We start from the raw sequence: 13,578 nt of genomic DNA on the forward strand, positions 1-13,578 counted from the left end.
ATTTCTAGAAATTTGGCAATTGTAGCCATACAAATGATGAAATTGATTCCAGTTACAGCCCATCTTTCTTTGGAAAGGGAATATCAGTAGTGTTTGAAAAATGGATTAGTGAGAGCCTTGGTTTGCTTATGGTGGCTCCTAAGTTGTATTTGCTAACACAGCTTCTTGCTGGAAGAAAGTAACTGCAGCCTTTCCCTAGCCCAGATTATTTTCTCCACAAATCTTTGGAGAAAGAAATAAAAAGCAGCTAATAGTTGTAGGACATGTGGAATCAGTTTAAGTAAAGCTGAGCTCTGATCCTTCTGACCGCCCCCACTTTCCTGTGCTGTTTTGTCTATTCCTTCCTTAGAATATGTCAGCAAATTTTCTGTAAGTTCTTTTCTCTGTCTCTTTTTTGTTGTTACTCTTGTGTCTGTATGTGTGTGTGTGCTTTTGTTAAGGGAATTATTTAAAGCAGATGTATTGTCAAAAAAAAGTGCAAGTTTGTCTTGTAAAATATTTTTAAAGAAAAATAGCCTCAGGATTTCTTAAAGATATTCCTCTTGGGTTCTGGAGATGTCACAAAGGGTACTGTTTTTGTTATATTTGCATAATTCCTTTCTCACACAATTTAATTATAAATCAAGATAACTGAGCAAAATTTGTGTATCTACACTGAAGAGACAAAGCTTATATATATTTAAAAAGCAGAAGGATATCTATGATTTCTATATGAAATATTGCCTACTTCTGCTGGAATAGAAAACAGATTATTTTCATGTTTCTCCTGTACTGGAAGTATAAGTTTTACATGAATGAATAAAAGAGTCTTTTCTGTTCATAAATTAACTGCATTAGATATATTCTGCACCTCTTCAGAAGCTGTATGTCTGAGGACGATATACAGTGAATTCCTCAAGAGTGTAATAAATATTAAAGAACTAATTTTAAAAATCACCCAGTTGCACAGCATTAAATGTGCTACATGTTAGTGGTCATGATTGTGATCCACAGAAATATTTATTTGTGACATAAATCATTATTAATCTTAACTGAGAACAAAAGACCTTTCATTGTTCTTCAGAATCTGACTTTTCTTGTGTCTCTGAATTGTTGGATTAAGTTACACTCAGTCACTGGAAATAGTTTTACTATTGCACTCTCTCTTTCTCTTCCTCAAAATGGTTTATTTTTCAACAATCTGTGTTTTGTGTCTAAACTCTTTCAACATCTTTACAACTCTTGACAATATAGTTGCGGAACCTGTGTCACTAGAATAACTTCAATGATCTAATATTAAGTGATATTTTCTACATCCAGTCTGACTTAGAAAGACTGGAAAAATGTCAACAAAATAAGCAAACCAATATGGTGTCTGCTAATTAGGAATCAGGAGAAGAAAAGAAAAATAGCAATACAGCCTATCATAATTTTTTAGGTGCTTGTCTTTGGAGTCAGTTACAGAGACTGCTGTAGTAAGTTGTTTGTGATAACAAAATGCTGAACAACCTTTTTATCAAAGATTTTGCTGCTTTTTGCTAATCTTGAAGTATTTTTAATTACATTTCATGTTTTGGGAAAGAACTAATCAAATTTAACCTAGAAAGTATAGTACGACATTAATCCACTGAAAATGTTGAGTAACAATTCCAACTTCCCTTGTAGTCAGTAAAAATGAAGATAAATTGTTATTTTTGCCCGGAGCGATGCTTGGTTTTAAGCCCGTCTAATTCTGCATTTCTCTTGAATTCTGGCTCTGTGTGGACTTGATGCTACAGCCTTCCTGGGATTAGAGATAGACAGCTTGGAATTATGTCTCCAGTACATTTCATAAACTTGAATATTAACAAGGACTTGTCCAGCACTGCATGACAGGCTCAGGTTTGTGGGTGGATGCCACATGCTGTCACACAGGATGGGGCTGCCCCTGTGCTGCTGTGTTGAAGGCAGCACGGAGTGCTGAACACCTGGCAGAGTTTCTGTGAGCGTGGTAGGTATGTGAAACTGGGTATACGAAAGAGATATGTGGCACAGAATGACAGTGTGCCTTTCCTGTGCTAAAATTAAGCAACTCTTCTGAAACCTCATGGATGGATGCATGGGGTATTTCCTACAGATTTGTTTTTGTATAATAACTATTATTCTTTCCTTTAGGACAGCGAGAAAAAAGGATTTATGGATAAACTGTATGCCATTCAAGAGGTGTGTGTTAGTGTCCAGAACATCCTTGATGAAGTAGCTTCCTTTGGAGAAAGGATAAAGAAGTAAGTGCTGACATGGTGCTCTCTACTCGTGTTCATGAGAGGCTCCGGTTTTGGCCAGTCTGTTCCTAAAACTCATCTTTATTTACTTTGCTCTGTGGCAGACCTAACTTAATGACAATATTGCCAGATTAATTTTGGAATTCAAAAATATATTAATTGGGAGGAAAATATCAGAATTAAGGCATTGGAGTGAAACAGAACGAGAATCTTACTGTGAATCTAACAGCAGTTACTTAAAAATAATAATAAAAAATGCAATTTTGATTAAGGAAATAAGCAGAGCTGAAATGAGGTTTCAGGATATGTAGATGAAGGCTCACAGCATTCTGGCTTGTATCAGAAATAGTGCAGCCAGCAGGAACAGGGAGGTGATCGTCCCTCCATACTCAGCTCTGATGAGGCCATACCTTGTGTTCAGTTTTGGGCCCCTCACTACAAGAAAGACATCAAGGCCCTGGAGCGTGTCCAGAGAAGGGCAGCAAAGCTGTGAGGGGTGTGGAAGTCTTACAGGGAACTGCTGAGAGAATTTGGATGGTTCAGTCTGGAGGAGGCTCAGGAGAGACCTTATCCCTCTTTACAGTGACCTGAAGGGAGGCTGTGGCGAAGTAGAGGTCAGCCTCTTGTCCCGCTAATAGTGATAGGATGAGAGGTAATAGCTTTAAGTTGCACCAGGGGAGGTTCCAGTTGGATATAAGGAAACATTTATTCTCTGAAAAGAGTAGTGATGCATTGAACGGGCTGCCTTGGCAGGTGGTGGAGTCACTGTCCCTGGCGGTGTTTGAGAACTATGTGGATGTGGCTCTGAGGGACATAACGATGCAGATGGGCTTGGGTTGGACATAATGATCCTAGTGGTCTTTTCCAACCTTAATGATTCTTCGTTTCTACAATATGTATATTCATTTCATTTGCTGTAGATGTTCTGTTTATGTGAGTTAGGAAAACCTTTCCTCTTGGATTATATTTAATTTATAACACTTTATAGATGATATATCAGAACTGCCAAGAAGTTTAGACCTTAAGCAAGAGAGGCTTGAGATTTGTGACAGGAAGTTTGGTGGATTTTTTGCAAGGTCACCAAGCAGCAGCCTAAGGACTTTTGTTTGACATCCGGAGAGCTCCCTCCAGAAGCACTGTCAGCTGAGAGGCAGGGACAGAACTGACTTGGCTTTCTGCCCTTTGAAAGCTGAGAGCAGAGACTTGCAAGATGAAGAGTCATGAGAAGAGTGTTCACAGCCTCCTTTCCACTGTGGCAGGGAGGGTAGGCAGAGGGGTGTCTTGTGAGCTACACAGAGTAGTGTTGCTATAAAGTTTCCATTCATGCACTTCACATATCTTATGGAAAAGTTAAAGCTGCGTGTTCTTGCTTGGTTTGGGTATACTCTGAGCACAAGGCATCTGGAATATGTTCTTTTTTTTTCCCACTATCCAATGCAATGTGCAGCACCTTGGTGTTCCCAGTTTCTAAGACCGTAGCCTGTACAGAGGGATATGACCCCAAAATAAATGTAAGGCAATTTTAGAGAATTGATATATTGGGTAGAGGTCGTGCTGCAGGAGATATTCTCACAGGGACACTTGCAAATAGGCCACATTCACAGCAGCAGAGGCAGATGTAAGCACAGCGTATTGCACAAGTTTTCCAGACAAGTCAAACGAGCCTCTGTAAAAGAAGTCTTTTATCAGAAGACTGCTTATGGAAATTGCCTTGATGATTAATTTTTTCAAATTGTGCACTTTGGAAGTAGGGTTTGTTCTGTTATATACCAGATGAGAGCAACAGAATTTTCTAAGCATAGTGAGACCAAATCTTCCTATAATTCTCTGTAATTTGTTCCTAAAACTATAATGGGAAACCTGTACTGAATGCTGTGCTAACACAGCACATACGGAGGTTTGCTAAGTGAGGAGCCAGTGTTCCCACACATGGTGTGTCTGTGATCCATTGCACAAAGCCGAGTCACAGGAACATGAGCAGACCCTCAACCTTCTGTTCATCCCAAATGCATGCAGAAGAGGGGAAAAGAGCAGGTGTCCCTTGAGGAGAGCGGGAGTGATCCCACACCAAGTGACACTACATAATGTTCACTCTGGAGACATGTCAAAATTGCCAGGGAGAAAAGAAGACAAATAAACACATGAAGCCAGAGCTCATTATGAAAAATATGGCTAGCAATTCAGATAATTGCAGTTATTCACCCAGAGAAGCCAAAATAATGTAATCGCACTGATTGGGCATATAGTTAGTGGTAATTCTTTAAAGAGTATCATCAAGCTACTTAGAGCCAAAGCTGCATTTTCCTTCTGCATAAATGTCATGCTGCACCTTTGACATGGTGGTGCTTTCATGGTGCAGTCCCACTTAGTCAGGCTCCCTGCACTGGTGTTCCCATGGGACACACATCTAAGTTGGCCATCTGTCCTTTCTCTCTTGCTTGCCTGTAGAGACTGGGGAGCCACTGCATGGCTATTTCTAGACTCATTAGTTTTCACTTATTCTGCCCATACATTAATCTCTGCAAAATGAGGAGATCAGCAGTTTTTTTTATCAAGTTATAGAATTTTGAACTCTTGGTAAGTCATTTTTAATCTGGGGCTTTTTTGTAAAGCCAGTGCCCTGAAACTCTGGTGGGATCCCAGAAATTATTCTCCTTTATTCAAGGAATATCCATTTGATTTCATTTGATCTGGAATGATGAAGTTTTTTTGTGCCTTTCCTGTAATGTACTTTTCTTATGCTACTCTCCCTCCCTCCTTTTTTTTAAAAAAAAAAACAAAACCAAAGACCTTCCTGCATTTTTCTCCTGCCGCTTGACCAGGGGTTATTTGGTCCTTCTTTCATCCACTGCTGTTGTATCCTTTTCCATCTTCTTCCTACTTTCTGCTCTTGCTGGTCAAGGAAAAATGAGCTGAAAACGGAGATCACTGTTGCCTGAGCAAGTACATTTGCAGGGACGGGAATTGTTTGTTTTTTTTCCAAAACTGGGGGAAGCATGGAAATTGCATGAAGCTGAGCACATTTCCTTTGGAAGAGGTGGGCAGCAGGGCCATGGAGACATGCCATTCAGTGGAGCAGCGGTAATGCCAGGACATCCTTTCTTTTTACCTGAGAGTAGATACTTACATTCTTCCTGATGTCTAGCATCCCAGCACCCATGCCTTTATTTGTAGTCTGAGTTTGTTGTCACTAATGGAAACTGCTATTCCTCCTGGGCTATTTCTTGCTCAGTGTGCATTTTATTATTGACTGGCAGGTGACCATTTTCTGATTTTTGTTAATCTTTCACTTAGCACATTCAACTGGACTGTCCCGTTCCTGAGCTGGCTGGCAATTGTTGCCCTCTGTGTGCTCACAGTCATCCTGTATTTCATTCCATTGAGATACATTGTCCTTGTCTGGGGTAAGTAAAGCCTTTTTTTAACTGTCTGTGCCACTTAGAAAAATCTGGTTTTTAAGGGATGACTTACATTGTCAGTACTTTTCGGTATTTATGGTCATGAAGCTTCTCCATGATGGAAACAGACAGGTTAGTTAAAAATCACAACTGCATAAAGATTTAGACACACCTGCAAAATGCATTTTTCTTGGCTGGCATTCTAGACTTCATCATATTATAAACATGTAGCCATGAGGATTCTTCATATATCAAAGTGTTGCTTTGTCTAGATATTACTCTGATTTATTTTCACCACTTATACACAAACAGAGGCATTTCAATCTATATAGTGCATTTAGGACAATATGCCTGTTTTACTGCTATACTTCATCTTGTGAAAGTATATGTAAACATAGCAACAAGAAACCTGTTTAAAAGGTCACCTTTAGTCTGAAGAAAAGATACGCACTGTGTCTGGCCAGTTGATAATGAAATGAAACTAAGGATCTGGAGGGCGGGTCTTGGAGTTGGAAGTGTGATTGAGCCAAACTCTCATTACTTTTCCTTATGTTTATTCTTTACACTGATTTCTTCTGAAGTAAGAAGTACTACTACTTCATCTGCTATAAATTATACTACTAAATTTGCATTTGTTCATTTCTTATACATCGTACATCACCATTAGCTGTACGCTTAACTCAGTAGTGTAAACTTGCAGAGAACACTGTCTCCATTAAATCTTTTCTGAAGGGAACAATCATGGTTTTGTAAAGAACTTTTGAATTCAAGGAACATAAAATCATCGAAGTTACTTCAAAGGGTATGTTTATTATTTATCAGCCAGGATTGGTACTATCCTTGCAGTCTTTACAAATCAGTGCAGCAGAATATGCAAAATAGAGAGATACAAATGATAAGGATTTGAACTAAAGAAAGAACTAAAAGAAGCAATTATATAGTCTTCTATAGTGTCTTTTCCTGCATGGGAATTTCATTTATTCCCATACTCCATGTCACTTGGATGGAACTCACACTTTTAGTTTAGCAGAGAGACATGTCATGCCACGTGAAGGCAGTGGCTCTCCTTTCAGAAATGTAGCATTCCAAACACATGCCGTTTTCTCCATTATTTTATGTTTCTAGCCTCCCCTGTGTATATACATTTCTTCATCTCTTTTGTATATGCACTGGAAAGGAATCATCCCTGTTGCTTGACTTTCGTCCGTAGGAAGCTGAATATCTCTGTAGTGGCATCTGCCCATGTTTTTCTTTGGGAGGGCAAATGGTTTTTTTATGAAAATTCCTCCACGCTGTGGCTGGTCTTATGTATAGCTGTCTTCCTCCTGTGGATCTGTATAGGGACTTCCTGTTCCTGCCTGCTCTGGCAAGAAATTCTCAGTTCTTTGCTGTTTTTCTCTTCAGCAGGCTCTTGGTCCTTGAGCTTTTGCTACATTAGCCCAAGTGGAACAGGAACCACATTTGCGCTCTAATCCCAGCAGTGCAAAGCCTTGGTTGATGCTACAGTTGTGTATGTATTAAAGAGTGTAAAGAAAATAAACTGAAAATTTTCAAGCTTTTAGAAGAGGCCTAATCCTCTTGTTGCATTTTGTTTCCCCTATAGCCTCCTGACTGATGTTCTTCTCTTTTCTCAAGCCCTGCTGCTGCATGCATTTGCTTTCACAGTGTGTCTTTCAACTGTTTTCACAGTGTCTTTTCTTTGAGCAACAATTGATAAGGTAGGCCTGTTTAATTCCTGAGTGCACCAGTGAGTGGTCCAATAGCCATTTGCAATAAGCAGTTGGGCAGACCTTGAATTTCTTAGTGACTTGCTGATGAAGAGGATCTTCTTCAACAAACATTTTTGAATTCCACATGTTCTTTTCCAGTATTCATTATTTAATCTCTGGATAAAGATATTGCAGCAGTCTTCTGCTTTATCAGAGAGTTGAGAATTCATTCAGTGAGAACCCATGGGCGTTTCCAAGACTGCTGCTGCTTGTACACTGTGTCTGAAGCTTTTATGTCTCTGCTAAAGCTTTCTAAAAGTCTCAAAGAACTCTTGAAAGATAGACTGAATTATTGCTGATGCCTTGATAAATTACACAGAGCAGCACATTTTCAAATGCTATCCCAGCTTTCTCCTGCTCAACTGAGAATCTGTGCAGTTTGTACCATTACTGGCCATGACTGAAATGTGTGCTTCCAGCACCTACGCACAAGATTCTTATGAAAACTACATGAATCTGAGATTATATTTCATGGTACATAAACAAAGATAAGTTAAAAGCTTACTTTTATCTTAGTTAAGGGAGGATTCTTGGTGCTTTTGAATGCTGTTTGCCAGTTGGCTCTGTAAGGCTGTGATGTAGAAGAGCCATTGCGTCCATTCTCTCTGTGCAATCAGATCATCTGCATCTGTCATTCCCAGACAGAGATTTGTGTTACTTCTTCCTTCAGCCTTCACATGGTGAGCTACTTCTTATCTACTTCATCATCCATAGCTATAGAGAGATATTCCTTGTTATCTAACCTGTTATTAAGCTGTCCAGTACTAGTCCTATCCTTCATAGGAATGGGGTATGTGTTATTTCTCTCCTCTTCCTAACTTTTGCATCATGAACACAGATCCCATTGTAAAGGGAGTTCTCAGTCAGATTTGTTTAAAATTATTAGAGGAGTTGGAATGTGTTGCTAGAATGCTTGCACTTTGAATCACAGGGAACCACAACAGCAGATGACTGCTAGAGCATTGACAGTTTGTGCTTTCATTAATGCTAGTATCAGGCTTGGAAATTGATCCTAACTTATTTCTCAGGACTTTCTCTGTGTATATATCTACTGAGTAAAAAAGATGACTACAGTAACATTTGAATGCTCTTTTCTGCAGGTATCAATAAATTTACAAAGAAGATTCGAAGCCCATATGCAATTGATAACAACGAGCTACTTGACTTTCTGTCCAGAGTTCCTTCAGATGTGCAAGTGGTGTGTATAGTTCTTAAGCTGTTAAGTGTTAGTTTAACATATGACATCATGATTTTCTGATTAAAATTTATTTATTTATTCGTTTGTTTGTTTGTTTTTAAAGCTGTTGTTTTGATTTCACTTTCTTTGGCTTAAAGAAATTGAAACTCAAGTGTGGTATACATCATGAGTCTTAAGTAGTCTTTGGTACTTCGTCCTGCAAGCAGTAAGCAACTATCTCTGTTATGCCTACAGGAAATCTCTAAAAATACAGTATTTGAATTGTCTGTAGGTGCTACAGCTTGTGTTGAGCAGCCTCCAGAGATGAGGCACTGCAGTGATTTTTTGTAGGAAACATTGCTATCTTAGGCCACTAAGACAGGCAGAAAGGCCAATGGAGGACCAAACAATGCCAGGAGCCAGTGTCCTATGTTCTGTGAAGCTCTGTGTACTTCACAGGTGAAGATTTTTGGCTGCAGTTCAACTGAGACCATAAAATTCTTTAAAAGTGACGTAGTTGCGAATTATAAGATTTTATAGTGCAGTATACAACCCCTTGTGTAGGTACAAGCACTAAGATATGTTGGACACATAAATTACTTCCAGTATCACAGTGGTGATACTCTTCCCATATTTCTGGTAGTGGTTTCTGATCTGAGCTAGTATAAATAAGAGGTGCATATGCATATGTGTGATGTGAATCTGATCCTGTCTTTGTTAGGCCTTTGAAAATAAATGTGTTTTTGTGAAACAAATTGCAGAGAATATTCATTCAGCTCCTTAGAGGTGGTAGTATTTATTTTCTTTCACATCTCATGCAAGAAAAAAAACAAAAGGTAGCCTTTTTAAAGCTTACATCAGCAGAGTCTTACTTCCTGGCAGGATTTTCCTAAATGTGTTTTTCCTTCTTACTTTGGAACTATCATTCTGTTGTAGAATCACAGCTGTAGAGTCCATATCGTTTGCAGGGGGATAGTTTTCCCTGTTTTTTTCATTTCACCTTGAAAAAAAATAGAACTCTTTCTTTCTTTCTCTAGCAGGTGCCCACCTGACCAGTTTCTAAATGTTGTGTTTAAACAGGTGCAATACCATGAACTGAAACAAGATCCCAGTCACAGCCCAAGCAAAAGGAAGAAAAACAATCCTGGCTAGAAACTAGCATCTGCTGGGGGACGACAAAAGGAAAAACCTACAGCCTAAACAGCATTTCCTTTCTCTAAGCTTTTTATTTATTTTGCCTTTTTTTTTCTAATGGGGAGAATTTGTAAATACCATATAAAGGTGTTTTTCATTGAATATATACTTAGCACTGTAAAGACACATTTAATGAAGGTTTCAAGTAAGGCTGTTGCTGTTTGGAATAGCGTAACACGCTGAAGAAGTTAGTGTAGAATGGTAAAAACGCACTGCTCCTCAATGGTCGGAGAGATCTAAAATACTCAATTCGTGCCAATGAAATCTACAAAAGGTATCAGTTTAAATCTGACTCAGAAGTTCTGTCAGATTTTATTTGTGAGCCGTAATATTTTTATCCAGGAAGTCATCGTTACAGTTTTCTATGTTTTATACATGTCAACAGAAATACAATGTAGTGAAACCTACTGCACTTAAGTTTTAGCAGTTTTTTTTCAAATCCAGACCCTGGTGTTAACTTCTGGTGCAGTGTACTCCTGTGCAGTAGGGCTACTTAGAAGACAATAAAAGACTCCAAGCGCAAATCTCTCTTTGGAGCTCCCCAATGAAGTTCCTGCATTTTAATCATTCCATTATTAGACCTGAAAATCTCTGTCTCTCTCAAAATACTGCCAGGTTTCTAATTGATTGCCTATCTGATTTTTTTATATGTACCTGTAACCTTCATTTGTACTACATGGTTTTGTGAATTAAGCCCATAGTTCTGCTGTACTGGAAATACTATCAAACTATCTCCATGTTGCTTTGGGTGTCATGCTATGAACACCCTTTGTGCACGTGAATATTTTACTATGGAAATCTTGCAGAAAATGTTTTTGCTTTCAAATCACGAGATCATATTTATATGTGCTCTGTGCTATAACACATTACCTGTTACCGGTGTGAAATATAAAGTAGAAGAAATTATGCAGTTATGGTTAAACTGATATACTGACTATTTTGTTAGCTGATCACATCATCAGTTCTGATAACAACTGCGCCCTATTGCATGGAAACTGCATTGTTTCATGAATTGGACGGAACCTAGAGTAGGAAAGGTTTACATTTCAATGGTTTTAGTGGCCACTGCGTAACGAGTGCTTGGGGATATATTCTGATTCCGCTTGTAGACTTCCACGCTCAGCTCCCTGGGTAGTGAGCAGAGAGCTCATTCCGAGGGGACTTTCTGTGCACAGCTCTTAGTCATAGCTCCCGGTGATTCTAAAGGGGATTTCTGCCCAGGGAAGGCTGCAGAACTCCATCCTCCAGAGGAGTTTTCTGTGTTGTTCTCCATGGGTTACCTCTCGTAGTTTGCAATTGCTGATGAAGTTATATTGCACTACTCTGACTATTTTTTGAAGAGACTATTTAGAAATACTTTGCAAGCAGATGTATATATCTTTGTCTAAAGAATTTTACGTTAGTTGCATTGCTCCTGAAAGATCATTCTGAATTTATTTTACACACACATTGATAGCTGATTTCTGATATAAAAGTTATTTTGATCTTGTTTCTTGTGTTTGAAAAAATGCCAATCAACCAATCTCTAGAAAGTCTTAGGCCTAAATATGCTAATGTTACATCATGATTTTAAATGAATTTATGTAGCCACCTTTTCACTTTGTGTTACCCAAACAATAGCTTACTATTGATGACAACAGATTTATTTGTGAGCCTTGTTTAAAAAAAAAAAAAAACAAACTTTTGACTTGACAGTGTGCAAATTGTTGCCAGTTTTTGCTTTTGCTTTGTTCTTTGATACATTACAAGCCTTGTACCTTCTTAAAACTACCCATCACTCTGTGTGCAATCTCCAACTGAGTTGGGTTTTTTTTGTTTGTTTGTTTTTTCTGTACTCAATTTCAGATGTCTTCTTTGGTGGTAATGTCTTGAACACACATTTTCTGCATTAAACACAGTTTTAAGCATCTCTCTACTTATTGCAGAATGCAACTTCTTTGTAGTCCTGTGGTGCCATCACACAGATGGAATGAGGGGCAAGTGATAGAAAACATTGTATGTCTGTGTGCAAGGTTTCTGTGTTCTAAGCCTCTAAATATGGAAGTGGAGCTGGGGGGGGCGGGGAGCATCGGTTCCTTGAAACTTGCTAAATCACTGTTAATGCCTCTTTTGTTTAGAACTGATCTCACTGAACATGTAATGTACAGAAGTAGAACTGACTCAGAACACCTTGATTAACTGTGGCTTATCCTTGCCACAAAGCAGTGTTTTAAAATGTTTTAAAATAGTTTGTCTGTGCTTGTCAGTTTTTTAAGTTTGTGGGAGAGACCTATTTAGAGGTTTGGTCTTGCCTTATACTGTAAATATTACACTGTATCTTTGATTTCTATATGGATGCTGAAGTCAGTTCCTTGTTAGATTTCCCTGGTATTACTGCTTAGCAACTTTTCCATGCATAAGCAATCAGGAAAGAACAATGTATCACACTATCATGAAATGCTTTTTGTTCTAGGGAAAGAAAATATATATGGTTCCACACTTAAAGTTAAGTGTTAGAGCACTCTGAATCCATTACAGGCTGTTTGCCCAAGGTGCAGTTATGTTTCTGCTGAAAATTCACAGTACAGTGACTTCTATCCAAAGTCAGAAACAAGTGAAAATATTCATAATAGCATCAGTGATCTTTAACTTGAGGAGGTACAGTACTGTAAGCTAGCATTTAAAATCCAAGTGGACTAAAAAGGAAGGTGCAATTAAAACAATAATGGAATAATAAAAAATTCGTTAACTAGGCTGCATATCTGCTAACAGGAGCTTTAACAACAAGAGGAATAGTTGTTGAAACTGTCAACAATGTACTGCATGATAGCGAAGTATTATATTCTGACATAGTCCAGGAGTACAAAGCAAGACAAGAAAGGAAAAATTCATTTTCTAGTCATCATTATATCATTCAAAAATCAGCATGATGTTTGCAGCTCTCTCATTTCTGCAGGTGATGTACTGGCAGCTGGACACAAACTTCTGTACAATTCTGAGTCTGCTTGTCTTTGGAGGACAAACTTTTTTCCTCCCAACTGGGCTGATTTCCAGATTGCTCTGCAGCTGCTTCTATTAAAGCTGCTAATTTCCCACCCCCCACCTAAACTGCAATTGCAAATTTTCAGTAAATGCTTCCTCCTTTGGAATTTTTCTGAAATCTCACAGAGGTGATCAACCGAAGATTTAGAAGTTGAATGTAGTTGAAATTATAGGTATTTTTCAGTGTGAAGCACGATTTCCGTCGCCTTCTGCCTAATTAGAGCACAGCATAAAAGCATTGTGTTTTTCTCAGAGGAGAAATCTGACTATTCCCAAATAGATTACAGTTTTAGATGGCATCTGAGAAAAAAGTGAGGTCTTTAGAGAAGCATGCTATCCCCTACTTGGCACTGATAGAGCAGGGTGAAATGCATGTGGCTGGAAGCATTGTGCAGTGCATGAGGAATGCAGGAGCAGAAGTGGGAATGGCCTGGAGTAAAGATTCACCTCCAGGTGAGCTTGTTCTGCTCTGGATGAAGAAAGGACACGTCATTTCTACCGTAGAAGCATTTGCCCTCAGCCACCTTAACCAAACCAAAAAACTAAAACTAAAGTTGTCCACTAGCCATAGAAATGGATGTGCATAGGCCATGCAGTCAGACTTGGATACTTTTGCTGCAAGAGCTATTGGGAATTCTTTGCTGCTTCTTTTGTGTCACTGTAATCAGTCAAAAGGAAATGTTTCTCACAAACTAAGATTTTTAGATCTTAGTTTAGATTAAAAATCCATGAGCTACCATTGTTTGGGAAGGGAAGGGAAGGGAAGGGAAGGGAAGGGA

The 13,578-nt window shown here is 38.7% G+C and overlaps 1 protein-coding gene across 1 annotated transcript in view; it reads left to right on the forward strand.

Annotated features, from left to right (window-relative positions):
• Positions 1 to 11,571, forward strand: part of MCTP1 (multiple C2 and transmembrane domain containing 1) — a 219,047-nt gene extending 207,476 nt beyond the window's left edge. The window contains exons 15-18 of the mRNA XM_031557436.1: positions 2,134 to 2,243; positions 5,535 to 5,644; positions 8,508 to 8,605; positions 9,665 to 11,571. Coding sequence (XP_031413296.1) covers positions 2,134 to 2,243; positions 5,535 to 5,644; positions 8,508 to 8,605; positions 9,665 to 9,736 — 390 coding nt within the window. The 3' untranslated portion in view covers positions 9,737 to 11,571. The remainder of the gene's footprint in view (positions 1 to 2,133; positions 2,244 to 5,534; positions 5,645 to 8,507; positions 8,606 to 9,664) is intronic.
• Positions 11,572 to 13,578: the final 2,007 nt, after the last annotated feature.

The sequence above is a fragment of the Meleagris gallopavo genome, chromosome Z (assembly GCF_000146605.3).
Source record: "Meleagris gallopavo isolate NT-WF06-2002-E0010 breed Aviagen turkey brand Nicholas breeding stock chromosome Z, Turkey_5.1, whole genome shotgun sequence".
Taxonomy (NCBI): domain Eukaryota; kingdom Metazoa; phylum Chordata; class Aves; order Galliformes; family Phasianidae; genus Meleagris; species Meleagris gallopavo.